At 40.9% G+C, this 22,500-nt stretch overlaps 4 protein-coding genes across 6 annotated transcripts; all 4 read right to left on the bottom strand.

Moving 5' to 3' along the window:
* Positions 1–253: 253 nt before the first annotated feature.
* On the bottom strand, positions 254–2,217 carry mif4gda (MIF4G domain containing a). The gene is made up of 6 exons (XM_046850506.1): positions 2,065–2,217; positions 1,785–1,883; positions 1,457–1,566; positions 1,205–1,360; positions 986–1,078; positions 254–832 (listed from the first exon to the last, which is right to left on the bottom strand). The coding sequence occupies exons 2-6, from the start codon at positions 1,858–1,860 to the stop codon at positions 605–607; spliced, it is 663 nt and encodes a 220-aa protein (XP_046706462.1). The 5' UTR covers positions 1,861–1,883; positions 2,065–2,217; the 3' UTR covers positions 254–604.
* A 724-nt stretch (positions 2,218–2,941) lies between these two features.
* On the bottom strand, positions 2,942–9,739 carry grb2a (growth factor receptor-bound protein 2a). 2 transcript variants are annotated; one of them, XM_046850527.1, is made up of 6 exons: positions 9,525–9,739; positions 6,290–6,438; positions 5,139–5,236; positions 4,913–5,035; positions 4,626–4,794; positions 2,942–3,972 (listed from the first exon to the last, which is right to left on the bottom strand). In XM_046850527.1, exons 2-6 carry the CDS (start codon positions 6,365–6,367, stop codon positions 3,787–3,789), a joined length of 654 nt encoding a protein of 217 aa, XP_046706483.1. In that variant the 5' UTR covers positions 6,368–6,438; positions 9,525–9,739; the 3' UTR covers positions 2,942–3,786. The 2 variants fall into 2 exon arrangements, with proteins under 2 accessions (XP_046706483.1, XP_046706473.1); XM_046850517.1 differs by having other exon boundaries at positions 6,290–6,441; positions 9,525–9,738.
* Positions 9,740–12,096: 2,357 nt separating this feature from the next.
* Positions 12,097–16,833, bottom strand: cfap52 (cilia and flagella associated protein 52). The gene is made up of 14 exons (XM_046850261.1): positions 16,659–16,833; positions 16,142–16,341; positions 15,785–15,921; positions 15,473–15,601; positions 15,115–15,214; positions 14,725–14,841; positions 14,502–14,602; positions 13,976–14,146; positions 13,705–13,853; positions 13,411–13,556; positions 13,163–13,314; positions 12,755–12,857; positions 12,479–12,590; positions 12,097–12,354 (listed from the first exon to the last, which is right to left on the bottom strand). Exons 1-14 carry the CDS (start codon positions 16,708–16,710, stop codon positions 12,179–12,181), a joined length of 1,845 nt encoding a protein of 614 aa, XP_046706217.1. The 5' UTR covers positions 16,711–16,833; the 3' UTR covers positions 12,097–12,178.
* Positions 16,834–17,115: 282 nt separating this feature from the next.
* LOC124386404 (TBC1 domain family member 24-like) lies at positions 17,116–21,715 on the bottom strand. Of its 2 annotated transcripts, XM_046850248.1 has the most exons (8): positions 21,015–21,715; positions 18,972–19,998; positions 18,681–18,833; positions 18,150–18,213; positions 17,903–17,998; positions 17,609–17,807; positions 17,313–17,456; positions 17,116–17,270 (listed from the first exon to the last, which is right to left on the bottom strand). In XM_046850248.1, coding segments are annotated over exons 1-8 (2,010 nt in total). In that variant the 5' UTR covers positions 21,340–21,715; the 3' UTR covers positions 17,116–17,268. The 2 variants fall into 2 exon arrangements, with proteins under 2 accessions (XP_046706204.1, XP_046706198.1); XM_046850242.1 differs by having other exon boundaries at positions 17,116–17,456; positions 21,015–21,714.
* Positions 21,716–22,500: the final 785 nt, after the last annotated feature.

The following is a 22,500-nucleotide window of genomic DNA, read 5'->3' as shown; positions in this document are numbered from 1 at the left end:
GTGATGATCAGTGTGCTGGTGATGAGTGATGGTGATGATCAGTGTGCTGGTGATGAGAGTGATGGTGATGTTGAGAGTGATGGTGATGATTAGTGTGCTGGTGATGAGAGTGATGGTGATGTTGAGAGTGATGGTGATGATTAGTGTGCTGGTGATGAGAGTGATGGTGATGATCAGTGTGCTGGTGATGAGAGTGATGGTGATTAGTGTGCTGGTGATGATCAGAGTGCTGGTGATGTTCAGTGTGTCACAGTTTAAACCAATAAAAACATTTTATTTTACACTCCAGCAGTGAGAAGTGCAGCAGTGTCCATCTCCAGCATCTCAAGTCTTCACACCAGAACAAGAACATTAAGGTGTGTGATGACCACTGGCATCATCTCAATCCTCTAAATCTGAACCTCAGTCAGAACTGTGTTCAATTCTAAACACACACACACACACACACACACACACACCCACCCCAAACCAAAATCACATCCCCAACCAGTTCAGACAGCAGGAGCCTGGAGCTCCTCCTCATTCTTCTTCTTCTGGTCATCCTCAGTCCTGATATTTGACTTCTAAAGCTAGATGATCTTCAGAGGCGTGCTCCTCGTGTTCCTCACTCCACCACCTCGCTGTAGTAGTAGCGCTGAGCGTTTTTGCTCAGGTTCCAGCCGGCGGCACGGTACTCCAGCAGCTCCAGCAGCAGCAGGCGGCTCATGGAGCTCAGATCATCCTGCAGAAGAAAACCATCTCTCAGCAGGAAGAAAAGCTCATCCATACGCCCCGTGTTCTGCTTCTCCAACTGCTCACCGACACGGTGTAACTGCAGAGCCAAGCAGTCCACCTACACACACACACACACACACACACACACACACACACACACATCAAATTAATCTGTAAACAAAAGTTATCCTTGAAAACGATTGTGTGCGCGCGCGTATGTGTGTGTGTGTGTGTGTGTGTGTGTGTGTGTGTGTGTGATCCTCTACTTCACCTCTACTTCATTAACGAGTGCATCAGGCTGAGCCAATCTGAACAAACAATCATACACCGGTTCCACCAGAGCCGCCATCGGGCTGTTATTCACCTGCACACACACACACACACACACACACACACACACACACACACACACACACACCATCATCAGTATTGTAGCTGATTAAACACCACTGCAGGAGCGACTCACACTCACTGTGTCTCTCACACACACCTTGAGTCTGTGGAAGATGTTACAGAGGAGCGAGACGACACACACCCACTCATCCAGGGATCTCCTGCGTGTCTCCTCACGTCTCATAAACTCCTGCTGCAGCCGAGTCAGCATGCTCCTCCTGAACACACTCGTACTGCTCTGCTTCACCTCCACCTGCCGTACAGCATCATCACCCTCATCATCACCATCATCCTCCTCTTCTCTGGATGGAGAGAAGCTCCGCCCCCGTGTGTGATGTCATCGTCTTACCTGCACTAAGGTACAGCAGATGTGTCCTGCATCTCTGCACAGGGACACGTCCCTCAGAGCCTCCTCCATGATCAAATCACACAACTTCACCAAGTCCACTGTGCTGGGATCTGTCACCACAACCACACACACACACACACACACACACACACACACACACACCATATCAGGTGTTCAGCAGGTGTGAAATGTTACTTGAATGTTAGTTACTCAGGAGTAAATCAGGTGTTCCTCTAATGTTCCTCAGCTGTTACTCAGGCGTTACTCCTTTGTAATTCAGGTGTTACTAAGTTGTTCCTCTGATGTTCCTCTGATGTTCCTCGGGTACCTGTCAGTGCTGTTTTCACCATCTGCTGTGTTTCTGTGTTTAAAGCCTGAAGCTTCCATTCTTCTGCCTGCTCCATCCTGACAACCAGATCCCGTTTCCCTTTAAAACACACACACACACACACACACACACACAGAGAGGTCAGCTGCACCAGTTCTCCCCCAGGTGAGGTGCTACAGGTAAAACTGCTCGAGGTTCCTCAGACTGCAGGATGATCTCAGGGTGATGAAAGATCTGTAACAGGTTCCACTGAAACCTTATAAATGACGTAATAACTCACCGTAATGCGCGCGAGCGGCGTGTTGTGACTGAATCGCTTGTACGCGGCTCGTGCCCCCTGAGGACCCCCAGGTAGGGGGGAGGTGACCTCAGCGATCGCCTGATTGTAAACACACGCACTGATTAAATAACCGTAAACTATTTAATTAAGAATCGATGTCAAATGATATTTATTTTTATATAAATTTGTCGATTTAATATTAAAAAAAACTAAACGCAAAGAATTTCACGACACAGACACCGTTATATAAAGCTTCGATCTGCGCATGCGCAGTGATCTATCTCTGCATTACGATTAACAGTATACAAAATAAATTCAATAATTAAAAAATGATGAATCAATAAATTAGCATTTGATTAAAATTATAATTAATATTTTAAATGAGAAATAGAAGCTTTATCTCTTTAAAGACAATGTGCACTGTTAAAAGCGCTCTACAAAAAAATTAATCGAATTTTAATAGTAAAAAAAATGAGAAGTGCCACTGTGATCACAGCAGTTATATAATATATTACGCCCAAAAGTCATTCTTTTCGTAAAATACACATAAAAGAATAAACTGTATTCCATATTTTTCCAAACTATGAAATCAATAGTCATTATTATTTTAATTAAATGTTTCATTGTAATCACAAGTGCAGGTATAAAGACTGCCGCTAGGAGGCGACACAAAGCACAAGGTTCATAAACACGGAAATAATCATGAATTAGTGTAAAGAGAAATTAATGCTTTGTAAAATATTACTAATTAATTATAGGATGATTGTAATTAAGGATTAAAAATATAGAATAAATCGTGCACAATGTTATAATGTCAACAACATATTTACATTTTAAACAGAAATTCAGCCACAAGTCCAAACACACACACATGGCGAACAGTTTGTTTGTTTTATTGTGAACTTACAATGTTTTTCCTTCTTTTTTTTGTATATTGTTTTAATACTGCTGCTTTACTACATGACAGTGCAAAAAAACCTTCTGTGTTTCAGTTATAAATATTATCACTTTGATACAAAAAACTAAACTACTAAACCCTCGAGTCAGACGCTACCTTCAAGATCATCAGTCAGGATTTGTACAGTAAACATTATGACATCATCATTGGCCTTGTGATATCATCACATTTTTTTCCCTTTTAGAGAGAGAGAGACGAAGAAATCACAACACGTCGGAGAAGCGATTATGCATGGCACAATGACTGCTTTTATACTGGAGGAGGAAGTGTGTGGTTTGAGACACGTCCATGCTGATATTAATAATGAGTGGGCGTGGCCTGACTCACCTGTTCAATGGCAGTGACATCATCAGAGTGGAATGACGCATGCTGATGAGACGGTCATTGACATGTTATTAGTGATTACACAGGAGAGTAACACACACACACACACACACACACACACACAGTTCAGAGACATGAGCAGGATCGCTGCCCACTCGACGTGTTTTTTTCCCGCCAGTCAGAATACTTTTTATGGTTTATATGTATTTATAGTGTAATGAATCAAAGAATCAAAGCAGCAGTTTCCCTTCCAGCCAATCAGCTTCGAGCACCGGTCCACAAATCACCAAGCAGAACTCTGCCGAGGCTTTGATCCCAGGCCACCTCCGTTTCCATGGCGATTAAGCAGGAAGTCCTATCGCTCCGTTCCGTTCCGACCGTTTGTATGTTTGTTTTTTTTGTGTTTTTTGAATGATTATCGTTGTTTTTTTTACACGTGGTTACATATGCTGCGTGACGGGAGTGACGTAATTCCGGGGGAACATTCCGGTCTGCCCGTGACACGCCCCTTTCCACCAGTTAGGGTCGGAGTTGTCCAGGACCTGCACCAGATCTCCGCGTCGGAACCCGAGCTCGCCATCCTCCTGAGGGTCGAAGTCGAACAGAGCCTGCACGTAGGACGCATGCTGGAAGACACACACACACACACACACACACACGAAATAAATAGAAGAAAAACACCCTGACTGAAGGTGATGTGCTGTGTTTTATTTAAGTGTCTCCTCCTCATGCCCTGCTCCCTACACTCGGGCCCTAAATAGGTACCATCAGAACATTGCAGAACATCCCAGACTCGGTGCTGTGTCATAAACATCTCCCTGTTCTGAAGAACCGTGCTCACTGCCTACTGCACGTAACACAAACCCCATCCAGCACCATCAGATGCTGGAGATGTTCCACTAGATTTTAGATTGTGCTTGTGGACATTTGAAGATCAGCTACAAGGCTGTGAGTAAAGTCAGGTACTGATGTAGGTGAGAAGGTGAGGAGACCTGAAGTGCAGTCAGTCTTCACATTCATCCCAAAGGTGTTCAGAAAGTTTGAGATCAGAGCTCTATAGCAGATCACTCAAGATCTTCCTCTGTAAACCATGAAAAGCAGATCTTCATGGAGCTGGCTTTGTGCACGGGGACATTTTATTCTACTGCATCCAAAGACGTCCTGTACAATTGTTTGTGTGTGTGTGGCAGAAAAGGTCAGGTGTCCCAATACTTTTGACCACACAGTGCATGCGGTCTGATAGGTCATGTGATGATGAGGTGGGCGTGGCCTGGCTCACCTGCGGCACCTGTTCGATGTCGCGCAGGAAGATGGGCTGGTTTCGGGAGACGGAGGTGGAGCGGTGATAATCCACCAGGGAGTTGAGGGAGTTGAACTTCACCACCCACAGGAAGTACTTCCCCGCCCCGTCCCTCAGAACCTTAAAGTGCTGCACGTCGTTCCCAAACCTGAGGAGGGAGAGACAGAAAGAAGGGCATTCAAATAAGAAACAAAAGAATATGTTTGATAATAATATCATTCAGAGTGAAATGAAGAATCGAGCTGAGAGAGGAATAGAGTGTGTACTTGACAGAGAGAGAGAAATCCCCCGGTGCGCTCTCACTCTCTCGGATCAGAAACGCTCCATCGTGTCTCTGTTTATTCAACATCTCCTCCGCCTTCACCCTCGGCATCTTCCCATAAAACCACCTGCACGCGTGTGTGTGTGAGAGAGAGAGAGAATGTGTGTGTAAAGTCAAAGACACCACACGGAGGATATAATAACACACAGTGGTGTGACTGTGGAACTCACGGGTGTGGCTTCATCTCAATGTAGTTTTTGGGGATGAACCCTTCTTTCCCGTACAGCTCAGCTTTATACCAGTTCTGATCACACTCTTCATTTAACACCTGTCTCACACACACACACACACACACACACACAACAGAGATGAGAATAAACACAAAAACACACACCAAAATAGTGTACGGTGTAAGTGTGTGTACAGTGAGTGTGTCCAATCAATGTGTACTGTAGGAGTGTGTACAGTGAGAGTGTACAGTGAGAGTGTACAGTGAGAGTGTGCAGTGAGTGTACAGTGTGTGTGTGTGTGTGTGTGTGTGTGTGTGTGTGTGTGTGTGTGTGTGTGTGTGTGCAGTGAGTGTACAGTGTGAGTGTACACTGAGAGTGTGAACAGTAAGAGTACAGTGAAAGTGTATACAGTGAGAGTACAGTGTGAGTGTACAGTGTGAGTGTACAATGATTGTGTACTGTTGGAGTGTGTACAGTGAGTGTACAGTGAGTGTACAGTGTGAGTGTACAGTGAGTGTACAGTGAGTGTACAGTGAGTGTACAGTGAGAGTACAGTGTGAGTGTACAGTGAGTGTGTACAGTGAGAGTACAGTGTGAGTGTAATGTGTGAGTCTGTACAGTGAGTGTACAGTGAGTGTGTACATTGATTGTGTACTGTGGGAGTGTGTACAGTGTGAGTGTACAGTGAGTGTGTACTGTGTGAGTGTACAGTGAGTGTGTACAGTGTGAGTGTGTACACTTATTGTGTACTGTGGGAGTGTACAGTGAGTGTGTACTGTGGGAGTCTGTACAGTGAGTGTACAGTGAGAGTGTGTGTGCAGTGAGAGTGTGTGTTCAGCGAGAGTGTGTGTGCAGCGAGAGTGTGTGTGCAGTAAAAGTGTGTGTACAGTGAAAGTGTGTGTGCAGTGAGAGTGTGTGTGCAGTGAGAGTGTGTGAGAGTGTGTGTGCAGCGAGAGTGTGTGTGCAGTAAAAGTGTGTGTACAGCGAGAGCAAACCCTGCTTAAATCCTGTTTCTGTATAAAACACACAAAGCACACACTCACACAAACAAGCTACAAGCTTTTCTTTTCCTCATAATAGAGAAAAATAAACATTTTCTCCTGATCTGCTCTCTTTCTCTCTCTCTCTCTCTCTCTCTCTCTCTCTCATACCTTTAGTATCTCTCCACGTTTGAAGCTTAGCTCGTCGTCTGCAGTGGCGTTAAAGTCATACTTGGCGATGGCCTCCATGACAGAGGCTCAGCGTGGTGTCCCTGACGTGTTGATGGCGTGACGGAGGAGCGAATGTTCTACTTCAGTAGCTGCTGTTAGAAATAATAATAATAATAATAAATGAAACAGACGAGTGTCTGTACACACGTTAACCCTGCAGTCAGATCTTCAGCAACAGGGCGAGAGTTTCTACCAGACTCCTGATCAGTGGATTGTTTTATTTCCCAGGTGAAGGAGTTTAGTGTTTACAAGGCGCTGGTCTGGTTTTCTTTTATTTGTCAGAATTATGACTTTAGATGAATTATGTCATAAAGAGGGTGGGGCTCAGATCAAACCATAACTGATTATAATATATATATAATTTTCACCATTTATTTTTCTATTCTCAGGCTAATCAGTAATTATATATAAAATGTCAATCAAAAATATTAATTAATAAGAATGTATATACATGTGTAGAGGTGTATAGAAATGTGTAGAGGCGTATAGAAATGTATACAGATTGTGTACAGATGTATTGAAATTTATATACATGAATAGAGATGTGTAGAAATGTATAAAGATGTGTACAAATGTATAGAAATGTGTAGAGATGTGTAGAAATGGTCTATAAATGTATATAGATGTGTAGAAATGTATAAAATGGTCTATAAATGTACAGATGTGTAGAAATGTACAGAGATGTGTAGAAATGTACAGATGTGTAGAAATGTACAGAGATGTGTAGAAATGTATAGAGATGTGTAGAAATGTACAGATGTGTAGAAATGTACAGATGTGTAGAAATGTATAGAGATGTGTAGAAATGTACAGATGTGTAGAAATGTATAGAGATGTGTAGAAATGTACAGATGTGTAGAAATGTATAGAGATGTGTAGAAATGTATAGAGATGTGTAGAAATGTATAGATGTGTAAAATGTACAGAGATGTGTAGAAATGTACAGATGTGTAGAAATGTATAGAGATGTGTAGACATGTACAGATGTGTAGAAATGTATAGAGATGTGTAGAAATGTATAGATGTGTAAAATGTACAGAGATGTGTAGAAATGTATAGAGATGTGTAGAAATGTATAGAGATGTGTAGAAATGTATAGGGATGTGTAGAAATGTATAGAGATGTGTAAAAATAAATAGAGATGTGTAGAAATGTACAGAGATGTGTAAAAATAAATAGAGATGTGTAGAAATGTACAGATGTGTAGAAATGTATAGAGATGTGTAGAAATGTATAGAGATGTGTAGAAATGTATAGATGTGTAGAAATGTATAGATGTGTAGAAATGTACAGATGTGTAGAAATGTATAGAGATGTAGAAATGTATAGAGATGTGTAGAAATGTATAGATGTGTAGAAAAGTATAGAGATGTGTAGAAATGTACAGATGTGTAAAGATGTATAGAGATGTGTAGAAATGTATGAGATGTGTAGAAATGTATAGAGATGTGTAGAAAAGTATAGAGATGTGTAGAAATGTACAGATGTGTAAAGATGTATAGAGATGTGTAGAAATGTATAGAGATGTGTAGAAATGTATAGAGATGTGTAAAAATAAATAGAGATGTGTAGAAATGTACAGAGATGTGTAAAAATAAATAGAGATGTGTAGAAATGTACAGATGTGTAGAAATGTATAGAGATGTGTAGAAATGTATAGAGATGTGTAGAAATGTATAGATGTGTAGAAATGTATAGATGTGTGTAGAAATGTACAGATGTGTAGAAATGTATAGAGATGTAGAAATGTATAGAGATGTAGAAATGTATAGATGTGTAGAAATGTATAGATGTGTGTAGAAATGTACAGATGTGTAGAAATGTATAGAGATGTGTAGAAATGTATAGAGATGTGTAGAAATGTATAGATGTGTAGAAAAGTATAGAGATGTGTAGAAATGTACAGATGTGTAAAGATGTATAGAGATGTGTAGAAATGTATAGAGATGTGTAGAAATGTACAGATGTAGAAATGTATAGAGATGTAGAAATGTATAGAGATGTGTAGAAATGTATAGAGATGTAGAAATGTAGTAGAAATGTATAGAGATGTGTAGAAATGTATAGAGATGTGTAGAAATGAACAAAGATGTGTAGAAATGTATAGAGATGTGTAGAAATGTAGAAATGTATAGAGATGTGTACAGATGTGTAGAAATGTACAGATGTGTAGAGATGTATAGAGATGTGTAGAAATGTATAGAGATGTGTAGAAATGTATAGAGCTGTGTACAGATGTGTAGAAATGAACAAAGATGTGTAGAAATGTATAGAGATGTGTAGAAATGTACAGAGATGTGTAGAAATGTAGAAATGTATAGAGATGTAGAAATGTAGAAATGTATAGAGATGTAGAAATGTAGAAATGTATAGAGATGTGTACAGATGTGTAGAAATGTGTAGAAATGTAGAGCTGTGTACAGATGTGTAGAAATGAACAAAGATGTAGAAATGTAGAGATGTGTAGAAATGAACAAAGATGTGTAGAAATGTATAGAGATATGTAGAAATGTATAGAGATGTACAGATGTGTAGAAATGAACAAAGATGTGTAGAAATGTATAGATGTAGAAATGTATAGATGTGTAGAAATGTATAGAGATGTGTAGAAATGTAGAAATGTGTAGAAATGTATAGATGTGTAGAAATGTACAGATGTGTAGATGTATAGAGATGTGTAGAAATGTATAGAGATGTGTAGAAATGTATAGAGCTGTGTACAGATGTGTAGAAATGAACAAAGATGTGTAGAAATGTATAGAGATATGTAGAAATGTATAGAGATGTGTAGAAATGTAGAAATGTATAGAGATGTGTAGAAATGTAGAAATGTATAGAGATGTGTAGAAATGTAGAAATGTATAGAGATGTGTACAGATGTGTAGAAATGTATAGAGATGTGTAGAAATGTATAGAGCTGTGTACAGATGTGTAGAAATGAACAAAGATGTGTAGAAATGTATAGAGATATGTAGAAATGTATAGAGATGTGTACAGATGTGTAGAAATGTATAGAGATGTGTAGAAATGTATAGAGATGTGTAGAAATGTAGAAATGTATAGAGATGTGTAGAAATGTAGAAATGTATAGAGATGTGTACAGATGTGTAGAAGTGTACAGATGTGTAGAAATGTACAGATTCTTCAGCACTGAGTAAAAAGGAAAAACACTCACCCCGAAATCAGGATCCTGTAAAAAGAAAGAGCGCTTTATCGTCACTTCCTGTCGTGTTTTAAACCCCAGATGAAAACAAACAGTGAATAATAAACACTTCCGGATTCAATATGTATATAAATAATATTTATGTTGTTTTTTTTGTGCTCGTGAACAGCACGAGCTCCTTCTCCGTCTGCGGACCTGTCACTACCCGAGAGCCTCAGTGCGCATGCGTGAACACCGTGCGCCTGCGCGGTGCATGTCGCCAGGCTGTAAGTGCGCATGCGGGATTCCAGTGAACTGCTGCGTGCGATTCAACCACATGCAGAATTTATAATAAAGTCATTAAATCATTGTTCCGCTTCTTCTCCTGCTTTATTTCATCTCTCTGCCTCCTCAAGTGCACTGCTTTCATTCACTTTCATTTATATAACAGTGTAAAATCTCCCTCCTAAACATTCAGGAGAGTTTTTAAAAAAGAATTAAACACAGAATTTTAACAGATGATTTATTGATAAGAAAATCATTTCTGAAATTAGATTGAGATCCGAAAGTAACTTCCATTTCAGCCACTAAAGATAATAAGTAATCAGGAAATGTTATAAATCAGAGAGAAGCTGCAGTGTAATAATAAATCTCCTGCTGAGTTTATGACTGAATTTTAAATATAATACCATCTTTAAGAGAAAAATCAATTCTGTGACTTAAAATAACACAAAAGTCTAATAAGAAACTAATTACACAACTGACAACTAAATACAACAAAATACCATTTGTGAATAGAGAATTAAGGATGAATGTTTTTGTGTATAAATCTACATGATTTTGTAAATAGATGAAGGGAATTTAAAGTAAAAAGACACAAAACTGAAAAAAAATCTAAAGATGATTAGACTCTTCTACAGATCTAAAGATTTATTTTTTTTGCAAAAGTACAACTAAAATCGAACAGGAACTAAATCACACACACACACACACACATAATAGATTAGATTTATGTGCAGTGTAGGTGTGGTATATGTGCAGTGTGTGTGTGTGTGTGTGTGTGTGTGTGTGTGTGTGTGTGTGTGTGTGTGTGTGTGTGTGTGTGTGGTTTATGTACAGTGTAGGTGTGGTATATGTGCAGAGTGTGTGTGTGTGTGTGTGTGTGTGTGTGTGTGTGGTTTATGTACAGTGTAGGTGTGGTTTATGCAGTGTAGGTGTGGTTAATGCAGTGTAGGTGTGGTTTATGTGCAGTGTGTCTGGTTAATGCAGTGTGTGTGTGGTTTATGTACAGTGTAGGTGTGGTCTATGTGCAGTGTAGGTGTTGTTTATGTGCAGTGTAGGTGTGGTTTATGTGCAGTGTAGGTGTGGTTAATGTGCAGTGTAGGTGTGGTTAATGTGCAGTGTAGGTGTGGTTTATGTGCAGTGCAGGTGTGGTATATGCAGTGTGTGTGTGTGTGTGTGTGTGTGTGTGTGTGTGTGTGTGTGTGTGTGTGTGTGTGTGTGTGGTCTATGTTCAGTGTGTGTGTGGTCTATGTGCAATGTGGGTGTGGTCCATGTACAGAGTGTGTGTGGTCTATGTGCAATGTGGGTGTGGTCTATGTTCAGTGTGGTGTGGTCTATGTACAGAGTGGTGTGGTCTATGTTCAGTGTGGTGTGGTCCATGTACAGAGTGTGTGTGGTCTATGTTCAGTGTGTGTGTGGTCTATGTATAGAGTGGTGTGGTCTATGTTCAGTGTGGGTGTGGTCTATGTACAGAGTGGGTGGTCTATGTTCAGTGTGGTGTGGTCTATGTTCAGTGTGTGTGGTCTATGTTCAGTGTGTGTGGTCTATGTATAGAGTGGTGTGGTCTATGTTCAGTGTTGGTGTGGTCTATGTACAGAGTGGGTGTGGTCTATGTTCAGTGTGGGTGTGTGTTTTTTGTGCATATTGCATAATATAAATAGTATATCACTGCTTGATAGAACGCAACTGGAAGCCTGTAAAATAGTAGAAAAAGAGCCTAGTTTTTTGTGATCCGTGTTTTCTGTGATCCGCGTTTGCTGTCTCATTCTTACAGTAGATACGAGCATTAGTTATAAATTTCATACAAAAAAGCTTGCGTTAGTTTAATCAAAGCTGGTGATTATTGAGATGTTTACAGATCGATGTTTGATTCTGAAAGCTAACGGCAATTTATTGAATAATATATTTTACTTTGCATGAACACAAAGAAGAATGTGTGATGGAGCTTTATTTCTATAAGCTATCTGTCAGTACTTTGCTCAGAACAGCATTGCCAGCATAGAATCAAATCAAATCAAATCAAATCAAATCAAATCAAATCAAATTTTATTTGTCACATACATACAGGGTACGACATGCAGTGAAATGCGACATGCAGAATCATGTGTTGTATATGTGTTTATGTGCACTGAGCGTATGTGGCTTATGCAGTGTGGGTGTGGTTTATGCACAGTGTGGGTGTGGTCTGTGAGGGTGTGGTTTGTGCACAGTGTGGGTATGGTCTGTGTGGGTGTGGTTTATACACAGTGTGGGTGTGGGTTGTGTGGGTGTGGTTTATGCAGTGTGGATGTGGTCTGTGTGGGTGTGGTTTATGCACAGTGTGGGTGTGGTCTGTGTGGGTGTGGTTTGTGCACAGTGTGGGTGTGGTTTATGCACAGTGTGGGTGTGGTCTGTGTGGGTGTGGTTTATGCACAGTTTGGAAATCTCCATATGAGCACGGCTCCATCTGTGCTGGTGCTGATGATGAATCTGTTGTTGGGACACAAACGAACGCTGCTGATGCTGCTGCTGTGGCCGACGCCTACGTGTGTGACATCACCATTCACGTAACGCCACACCTTCACCAGCCTGTCGTCGCCACCTGGTGGGAAATCCAAGATATAAGAATGTTCACGTATCAAAACATTCAATACATTATAATAAAATATATTATTTCTGTGTTATAAATGTTAATAACACATATGGGGAAATGTTTTTTTTCTTACCGGTGATGAAGTTTTCTCCATCAGCGCTGATGTCCATGCCGTTAATGGACCCCGTCTGCGAGGCCTCCAGCTCTCTAATGGTCGCTCCATCATATACCTCCCAGTAGCCAATCTAACATAAAGGTCAAAGGACAGAAGCCTTTTAGTGGACCCTTCCTGTTTCATCCTGTTTTGTTATATCCTTTTACCCACTCTTTCTTTCTCACACACAAACACACACACGCACACGCACACACACACACACACACACACACACACACACAAACAGGGTGGTACCTTCCGGTCTGTTCCGCTAGCAATGATCTGATATTCCTCAGGATGATAGCAGACGGTTTTAAACAGTGTGTTGGCCAAAACCATCTGATTCCTCACGAAGCGCCTGGAAAGTAAAACAGACAGACAAACAGACAGACAGACAGAAAGACAGACGATCAGACAACCAGACAGATAAACAATCAGTCAGACAGAAAAACAGACAGTCAGACAGAAAAGTCACAGACAGTCACTAAAACAGAAAGACAGATGGGCAGATAGACAAACAGACAGACAGATGAACTGACAGAAAATCAGACAGATAAACAATCAGTCAAACAGAGAAGTGAGACAGACAGACAGAGAAGTGAGACAGACAGACAGAGAAGTGAGACAGACAGACAGAGAAGTAAAACACTGGACTGCACTTACACCAGGTCCCATATGATGCAGGCTCCGTCTGAACCCGCAGTCACACACTCCTTATCATTACTTTTAATTTTCACGTCGTTGACTGAAGCTCTGTGCTCCTTCATGCTGGCAATGAGTCTGTGTGTGTCCTCTAGGATCTCCCACACTCGCACCTACACCACCAACGCACAACAACACAACAACGTGGATAAAGGACCCACAAATCCAGAGTGACTGTGTGGTTGCTAATAAGGGTGTTAATAACCCACCCTTCCTTCTCCTCCTCCACTAACGAGGCGGGTGCCGTCGCTGGTGCTCGTTAGCGCCGTCACGCCCATATCGTGAGCGTTGGGGATCATCATCATCAGACGGCCGCTCTGGGGCGCGAACAGACGGATTTTCCCATCGTTCCATGCTTCACCGTTCACCATGACAACAAAACAGAACATTCACATTTACTGGCAATGCTGAAAAGTTCGCTCGCTCGCAGCAGTGTGGACTACAGTTACGATAAACAGCAGCACTTTATCATCTCACAAACGTTTAGGTGAGATGTTCCTCACCACTGTAGATGCTCCGACCGTCACGCATGATGCCAACAGCATTACACGTCATGTTTGGGACTCGGATCCGTAAAAGCTCTTTACTGGATAATGTGTGCCAGACGCGGATATCATCCTGAGAACAAGTGGCGAAGAGCTCCGAGGATCCTCTGAAAGAGAGAGTCAGAGAGCGACAGACAGAGAGAAAGAGAGAGAGATGGATGAGGAGGAATGGTGAAACAGTAACTTTAGTGGTGAAGGTGAGAACTACAAGTGAATGTCAGACTCTTACATTGCGAAGGCTGCGTCCCAAACCGCACTGCTGTGGCTGGTGGCGATGAGCTCCGGAGTGAAGTCCGTGTAGCCAAATCTGTAGATCTGAGACGCGTCGGTGCCCACAAACACCTGCTGACCTTCACCACGCAGAGCCATGGATGTGACTCCGCCCTCCAATGTCACACTCCTGCTCACAGAATGAGAGAGTGTAAGTTCAGCATTTCAGTCACATGACTTCTGTATTTTTTTGGTGTTGTTTTTCTATTTCTGTTTCTGTATATATTTAATATTTTCTAATACTATCCTTAATGTATTCTGTCTACTTTATATTCACATGTCTACATGATTTAGATGTTTTTAAGACGTTGTTCTTAATGCTTTAGCAATACACAAAATCTATTTCTGAAGAATTCTGTCTCGCATTCTGTCTTACTCTCTACAGTCTCATTCTCTAACTGTCTCACTGTCTTAGTGAAATATAGTAATTCTCTTTTAATTTCTCTTTAATTTCTCATAACTGTCTCACTCTCTAAAAGGCTCACTTGATAGTTTTGAAGCCTGTATTGGAGCAAATCCTGAATGTTCCGTCTCCTGATCCCACCAACAAATCTCCTGTCTTCAGCATCTTCAGAACATTTACACCCTACCACACACACACACACACACACACACACACACACACACACACACACAGAGTTTGTGGTACACAGATATAAACATCGATCAGCTGCTGCGAGTGGATTCTATGTTGACTTTCGCGCTCACTTTGTTGAATTTGTGCTTGGTTGGGCCACAGCTGTTCAGCAGACATCTCTCCACGTTCACCTTGAGGACGTCTCCAGTGGTGGTGCCGCAGTACAGGAACGTGTCATCCTCAGTGACCTGTAAACAGCAAAATGCACATCCTGATTGGTCAGAAGCTGATGATGAGTTCTCTAGAACAGCGGCTCTGACAGTAGTGCAGGTTTATAATAAGGCACTCAATTGATCGTTTCCATAGCAACAGCTCATTCACAATTTAGTTACAAATACATAAAAAAAAAACCATAAATGTGTTTCTATGATTCGTTACAATATCTTTTTAGGACACGTAATAATAATAAGAAGAAGATTAACAATAATAATAATAATAATAATACATATAATAAAACTCACCTCTAGGCACTTAATGACTCTCTTTAACTTCCCTATTTGACAGTCGGTGGGGCAGATCTTCTTGTTGGAGAGACTGAGCTTCCACACACGAAGCGAACCACTGCAGAGGAAAAACAGGGGGGAATAAAATTTGGAATTTGTTAATACAGCCACATGTGCAACATCTGGATGAGTTCTGATTAATCTGATGTTGGTTATTGCCCTGAAGCTATGAAGCTAATGTGAGCATCAAAAGACAACGGTGGATACAAGAAAACATTTTTATAAACAACATACAAGCCAAAGATTCAACAATGTGTGTGTGTGTGTGTGTGTGTGTGTGTGTGTGTGTGTGTGTGTGTGTGAAGATGTGTCTTACTCTCCGGCTGAGATGAAGACGTCGTCTCGGAGGTTGCAGTAGTTGATAGTGAGACAGTGACCCATGCTGTTAGCCGACGCCATACTCCTGCAGATCGCTTCCTTCTGCTTCACGCTCCACACCACGATACTGAACACACACACACACACACACACACACACACACCAGATATTCTATACGATAATACATATAATACACACACTTCAGTCAGTGGTTACAGCAGCGTTCTGAGTAGTGATGTGTATCATTTCAGTATTAAATCCTAAACCAGTCAGTGTTTTGTGATCAGACAGAATCGGGATGAAAGTGTACCTGCCATCGTCCTGTCCTCCCAGAGACACCAGGTAGTTCTCAGTCGGAGAGAACGCAAGTGCTTCCACTTTGGCTTTGTGGAGAACGAACCGAGCGTAAATGTCTCTTTTAGCAAAATCCCAGATGATCACATCAGCCTGAGGAAAGATTTATTACAATTACACAACATCTTAATCGAAGAACCCGAGAACCTGACACAGGTTAGCATTGAGCTGGAGCAGGATTTTATTCACAGCTGCTACAGAGAGATGAGAATTTGTATGAAAAAAGTGATCAGTTCAAACTCAGAGCTTCTCTATTCCTAAAAAACCCACAGCTGTGTATACACTATGTCTGTCCCAGGGATTAGACATTCACCTTGAAGCCCATGTAGGTGACCTGTCCTGACGCCAAGTAGGTCCCACTCTTGGACAAGGCCACGCAGGAGATATTGTTGGTGTGTCCTTGGAGGAACCCCTGCTTCCCGTCCCGCAGGTTCTTGATGATGAGCGTGCAGCCGAGTGGGTAGATCAGGTGCTCTTGATCTGGGTGGACCTGCAGACCCGAGATCACATGACCTGCAAAAACAATAGCATTTTGATTTCAGGTTCAATCCTCAGACATGTCTGTAGGTCTGAAACTTCTGCTGGGTTCTTGGGTTTCCTCCTTCCTTACATACACGACCTGGTGGATCGATGAGTGTGTGGAAATATGTTATTTATAAAAGTGCATCATTTTTTTCTAGTATCTTTATTATTATTATTATTATTATTATTATTATTATTATATAGGCAGAACCCGAAACGGTTTAGGGTTTAGATTTATTTTACTGTTATTTCCAACTCTCTGTGTGTGTGTGTGTGTGTGTGTGTGTGTGTGTGTGTCTCTACATTACCGTTGAATCCAATAACGGATTCGAGTTGAAGTTTCTGAATTTCCTGCGCCATCAGTGACTCTTCACAACACGGTTTAAAGTCTCAAAACGCTAATTTTTTCAATTAAATTTGCGAAATTCGCAAGAAATGTAAAGTTTATAAACCGGAGGGTTTCACAGCAACTGAGCCCCAGAACCACCGAAATGTTTACAGCCGTAACTAAGCAACGGCGGTGACGTCATTACTCGCGACAAACATCGCGCTTTTATTTTTAGTGTCAAACTATTAACTTTAATGCAAACTGTAAAATAACAACGTTATTAACAAATACGATTTAAACATTATTATGAATATTAATAATAATAATTATATGTGTGTTATTGTGGTATGAAGTGTTTAAATCAGACACTGAGCGATAATTATTAAATAAATGTATGTACAGAAAAAAGAGGAATACACAAAAAGATCACACACACAGAGAGTTTACAATTATTTATTTGTATTTGTTGTGCAGAAAATAAATATAAATAAAAACTCCTGAGTGAATTTCCACTGCACACGAATAACCTCTATAAATAAGTTACACACGACCTTTACAGATCATAAAACATGTTCAGAATAAATTAGCATTTAGTGTGTGTGTGTGTGTGTGTGTGTGTGCACTCTTTAAAATGAATCGTATTGAATTCCCCAAACTTCCAGATTCTGGATCCTGAATTTGCCCCTGCATAGGACCGGACTGTCAAAAGTGTCACAACGTTCAGACTGTCCTGATCTGAGACTCGCGCTGAGACACAAAGCGTTTCCCCCGTCTCCACCTGACACACACACACACACACACACACACACACACACACACACACACACATGAAAACAATGCCATCATCATCACAGATACATGGTAGACATACAAACACAATGACAGACAGGTAAACATACAGATAGACAGACAGACAGACAGACAACTCACCAATAATCAGCATATTGTCATCTCCACTCATGAAGCGAGGGGTCACAGCAGGGCAGACGGTGCAAGATGATGTCATCTCATTATGGCAAGAAGTAGAAGCTGAGAAACCGGATGTGGAAGATGTAGACGATTCCCTCGTTCCTGTCGCCCCTGAAATGTGCAGAACAGTTTTCTGGTATCTCTCCATCGCTGGCCTCAGCTGGAACAGACATGTTTGTTTGTATATCATTATCATTATTACATCACTTCCTGTACAACACAGGATTCATCTCGATTGGTTAAATATTTTCATACCGTGAAGACAAAACACTCTCCAGTGCCAAAAAACTGTAGCTCTGCCCCCTCGTGCCTTCTCAGAGACCAGTCTGAAGACAGAAATGCTCCACAGACCTGAGACAGACGGACAGACAGATGAATAGACAGACAAATATTACCGCTGTCAGTGCTCTGGTAATGTTCTCTCAGATCAAATACACCAACAAATCAGCTCACAAAGGGACTTCGTTTCCTGTCTGATAATCTGAACTGATCTGTTACTCACCTCCTCGTCCACAGTTTTCAGGAGCAGAACCGTCGGCTCGTGGACTTCAACATGCTTATAAAAGCTGAAAATATAATCCATTTAAAATAATAAAACTACAGGAGATTTACATAAAACACTATAAATACACTGTTCATTACATGGAGAACATCACCATCATCATTCTCACAGTGTAATGAGGTGATGGAAAGGAGATGAGAAGAAGGTGGAGAAAAGACAGAGGAGATGGAGAGGTGATGTGAGGAGGAGGTGGTAGATGGAGCAGAGAAACAAAGGAGGTGGAGAGAAGATGGAGAGGATTTGGTGAGTATATGAGGAGAAGGTGAAGAGAAGATGGAGGGGAAATGGAGAGGATAGGAGGAAGTGGAAAAAAGATGGAGAGGTAATGCAGAGGAGCTGGTGAGGAGGAGGTGTTAGCTAGAGAGGAGATGGGGAGAAGGTGGAGAGGAAATAAAGGGGAGGTCAGGAGGGAAGGAGATGTTGAGAAGGAGGTGGAAGATGGGAAGGAGGTGATAATGATTGAAGGCATACGATGTGAGATCTCTGCCATGTTCCTCAGTGCTGTAGAGTCGTTCTGGTCTGAAGAGAGAAAAGCGCTCAGGAATCCAGGCCCAGACCACTCGCATCTCCATCTCACACACCACACTCGAGCGAAAATGCCTTAAATGCACACTCTGATAAGTACTGGAGAGAAACACACACACACACACACACACCATTATAAAAATATAATAGTAATGACTTTTAAACACCAATTTTACACACATTAAAAACTTGGGCAATGATCTGAGAAGATAAAACCATCCATGGAAAGCTCCTCGCCTCTTATGCTCGATCCCTCTGTGAATTAGTGCCTGTTTGTTAGCGTTGTAGAGGAAGTTCAGCTCCTTGCGTGTAGGCAGCTGGATGCTGAAAGCTCTCTCAAGCAAAGCTTCAACGCTGCTGTGACGGTTTACGTTCTCCACAAAGCTTTTCATATCCTGCTTGAAATCATCTACATGGGCCACTCGAGAACTCACAGAGACCTTGTAGAGGCTGAGGAGTGCTAATGCTACACGGTACAGAACCTTGTAGCCCTCGACCAAGTAGACATCCAGCACTCGGACGGCGTAGCTGAAAGGCAGGTCTGCAAAGATCCACATGATCCAGTCGGAGTAGAACTCGAAGAGGCTCTGATGTGAGCTGGCGATCAGCTTACGGATTCCTCGGCAATACTTGTTGGCCAAGTCTCCGAAGGTCATGCAGGACGCGTGGGTGGTAACAAAGTTTTGATCGATGTAGCGCTTTTGTGGATCAGTGTAGCTGATGAGCGAGCAGATGCTGTGGAAGCACTGAGCCTCGTCCTCACTGTAGTGAAGCAGCAGAGACACCAGAGCCGGTAAAATGGGGCAGAAGGTCATGTCTCTGAAGTTCTCGCTCACACACAGGAGGATCTTCTTCACCGAGTTGCGTCCAGATTTGTTCAGGCAGTAGCGAGGGATCTCACCATCATTCATGAACTTGGGGAAAGGATGTGTGCTCCTCCCATGCTCCTCAAACATCTTTGCTGCCAGGTAGCGGTACGTCTCCGCGTCCTCTGCACTGGACCTGCACTCGATGCGTTGGATGATGTGCTGGTAGGATTTGGCCTGCAGCGTGTGCTGCAACACCCAGAATCCGGAGCGAGCCATTTTCTTCAGCTCCGAGTGATCACTGCGGAGAACTTTCTGAAAGAGAGAGGCAGCTTCTGGGTGAATTTTCTCCCAGTCCACGTAGTGACCATATTTCATGCCAGAAGAGGAGCAGATCTCCCAGCTGTCTGGCTCTGTGATGGTCAACATCGGGATGTTCTTAGGGTTTATTCTTGTACCTGCACAACAAAAAAATATCTTCATAAATGAAAATTGTAAAATCTGCAAAAACTCTGAGAACATTAAAGCTGTTTCCACCTTCTCTTACTGATGTTCTTTTTTATTTGAAAGAACATTAAATATTTATATACATTAATATTGATTATATTTGTACAGTCACAACTATATAAATCCTCTACCACAACAAAATATGATAAATCTAATAGAGAACAAGAGAAAATAACATTGTACTATAACTTTTCCATATGTATCCACAAAAACAAACAAACAAACAAACAAATAAATAAATAAATAAATAGTAAAAAAACTGATCAATTAAAAAACAATTGAAGGGGTTAGTTAGTGTAAAAACACTGCAATGAGTTACTTCTACTAATAAAACCACCACAATCGTGTTCACTGATTGGCCGATTGAGAGATTCAGATTCTTAACAAACGATTTTATATTTAAATAACCAAACAAACAAAAACCAATAAAGAATAAAAACTCCGCTCCCTTCAGTAACACAAATATCTTTTATGAGTTTATAGTAATTTAGTAATTTAAAAGAGAACTAAAATTGAACAAAAATGGCTGTGACATCATCAGACTCGTAATTCTAAGGCACTTATTCATTAAGATTCTGAAGCTTCACCTGCTCAGCACGGAGCTCAGCACCGAACAGCCTGTTCTGTTTCTTAGTAGGAACAGTTTGGATCCACGCGGCCACATTTCATTCATTGTGGTAGATTAACAATTTCTATAATGAAAAAATCTAAAAGAACCGTATCTCCATGACCTTTTAAAAAAAGATCTGTTCATTGGGAATATACAGGTGTAACATGTTCAAGAACATCAAATGTATGAACACATTCTTTTTTTATCCAATATAAAAATGTACATAAAATACACTATATAAAAAAAAAACCCCACCCTTCTGCACGTTTGTAATATTATCAAAAATACAAAGATCTGTGATTAATGTAATTAAACATAATAAATAAAATCCAGAAGTAAAAACAGGAAAAAAGTTACCTCCATGATCTTTACTTAGATGTTTCTTTTTGCCTGCTGTAGATCTTTTCAGTGTCGGTCTGGTGGGAACGTTTCCCCTGTGGTCTTCTTTCCCAGCGTCAGCGTCCACATTCAATTCTCGCTGGTCTTCGCAGTTTTCCTTTTCTTCAAGCATATAGAAGGACCTGGACCGAGGTCTGAGGATGTTTGCTTGTGACTCATTAGAATCCGACGTCTCAAAAAGAGAACGAGAACGAAGCCTTGGACAATCATCTGACCGGCTCGCTCTCTGCAGCTCCACTGAGCCGAGGCTGGAGAAATCAAGGCTTGGAGAAACCTGAAGCATTTCTAAAGCAGTTGAAGAAAAGTTGGACAGATTTGAAAAAGTTCAGATATGATCACGAGTCAGAAATTGTAGGAGTGTCAGAAAAAAAAGCAGGGAAAGTTTAGAAGTTGGTGAGAAACCAGACACTGAGATGGAGAAAAAGTTTAGAAGTGTTAAGAAAGTTGGAAGAACTCAGAAGAAAACATTCTAAATGACAAGAAATCAAGATCATAAAAAAAATCAAAAATCAAAAGAAGGAACTTAGAAGAACGTAGAAGAGTGTAGATGATTTATAAAGTCCCTGCAGGTCTGATTTCGTTCCAGTGTTTCACTCCGGCTGAACGTTTACACGGCCACAGAAGGTCAGATCGTTTGCGTAAATAACTCGTGTAACAGCTTTTAGTGCGTGGTGGAAAATTCCAAACGCTCCTATTAAGTGTGTGAGATGGTTACCTGTGTTTGTGTTAGAAACACACAACGTTTCACAGGAAAAATACAGGCTTTAGAGATGACAAAACAAACACCATCCACAGTCCCTATTTATTAACAAGCAAACATCTAAATGATGAAAGAAATCAGTGCCTCATTCATCCAGAAAGATGTTTTACTCCTCTGTGTGTGTGTGTGTGTGTGTGTGTGTGTGTGTGTGTGTGTGTGTGTGTGTATAAAGTGTAAAGTTGCCTACTGTAAATCTACCAGTGTGGAAAAGTGTTAGTGTTATAAAGATATGCATCATTATTTTTATTTTTATTTAAATATAGAGAATATGATATTGATGTACAGAATATTAAACTCTGAGCACATGGGAAAAAAACACACACAAATGAAATCAGCAGGAAAAAAGAAAGCAACGATCTGTTTAGCAGTTTCTTGTTGAAAAGGTCCTTGGTTTGTTTTTTATCCAAACACTTGTGTGTGTCATCATGAAACACACACACACACACACACACACACACACACACACACTCTTCTGAGTCAGGGGATCGTTAATGATCAGGTCACTCTGCTCCATGAGTTTATAAAACAACTGTGAACTTCTTCTCTAGTTATAATAATAATCATTGTTATTATTATAATCAAAATGTATAAAATAAGAAAGAAGGAGAAAATCTTTATTAGTAAATACGTAAAAAAACAAAAAAACAAATCTGTATTTAATTTATTCACTTAATAAAATATGCT

Source organism: Silurus meridionalis, chromosome 1, assembly GCF_014805685.1.
Source record: "Silurus meridionalis isolate SWU-2019-XX chromosome 1, ASM1480568v1, whole genome shotgun sequence".
NCBI classification, from domain to species: Eukaryota; Metazoa; Chordata; class Actinopteri; order Siluriformes; family Siluridae; genus Silurus; species Silurus meridionalis.
Note: the sequence above shows the minus strand (reverse complement) of the source record. Positions and strands in the feature narration are given on the sequence as shown.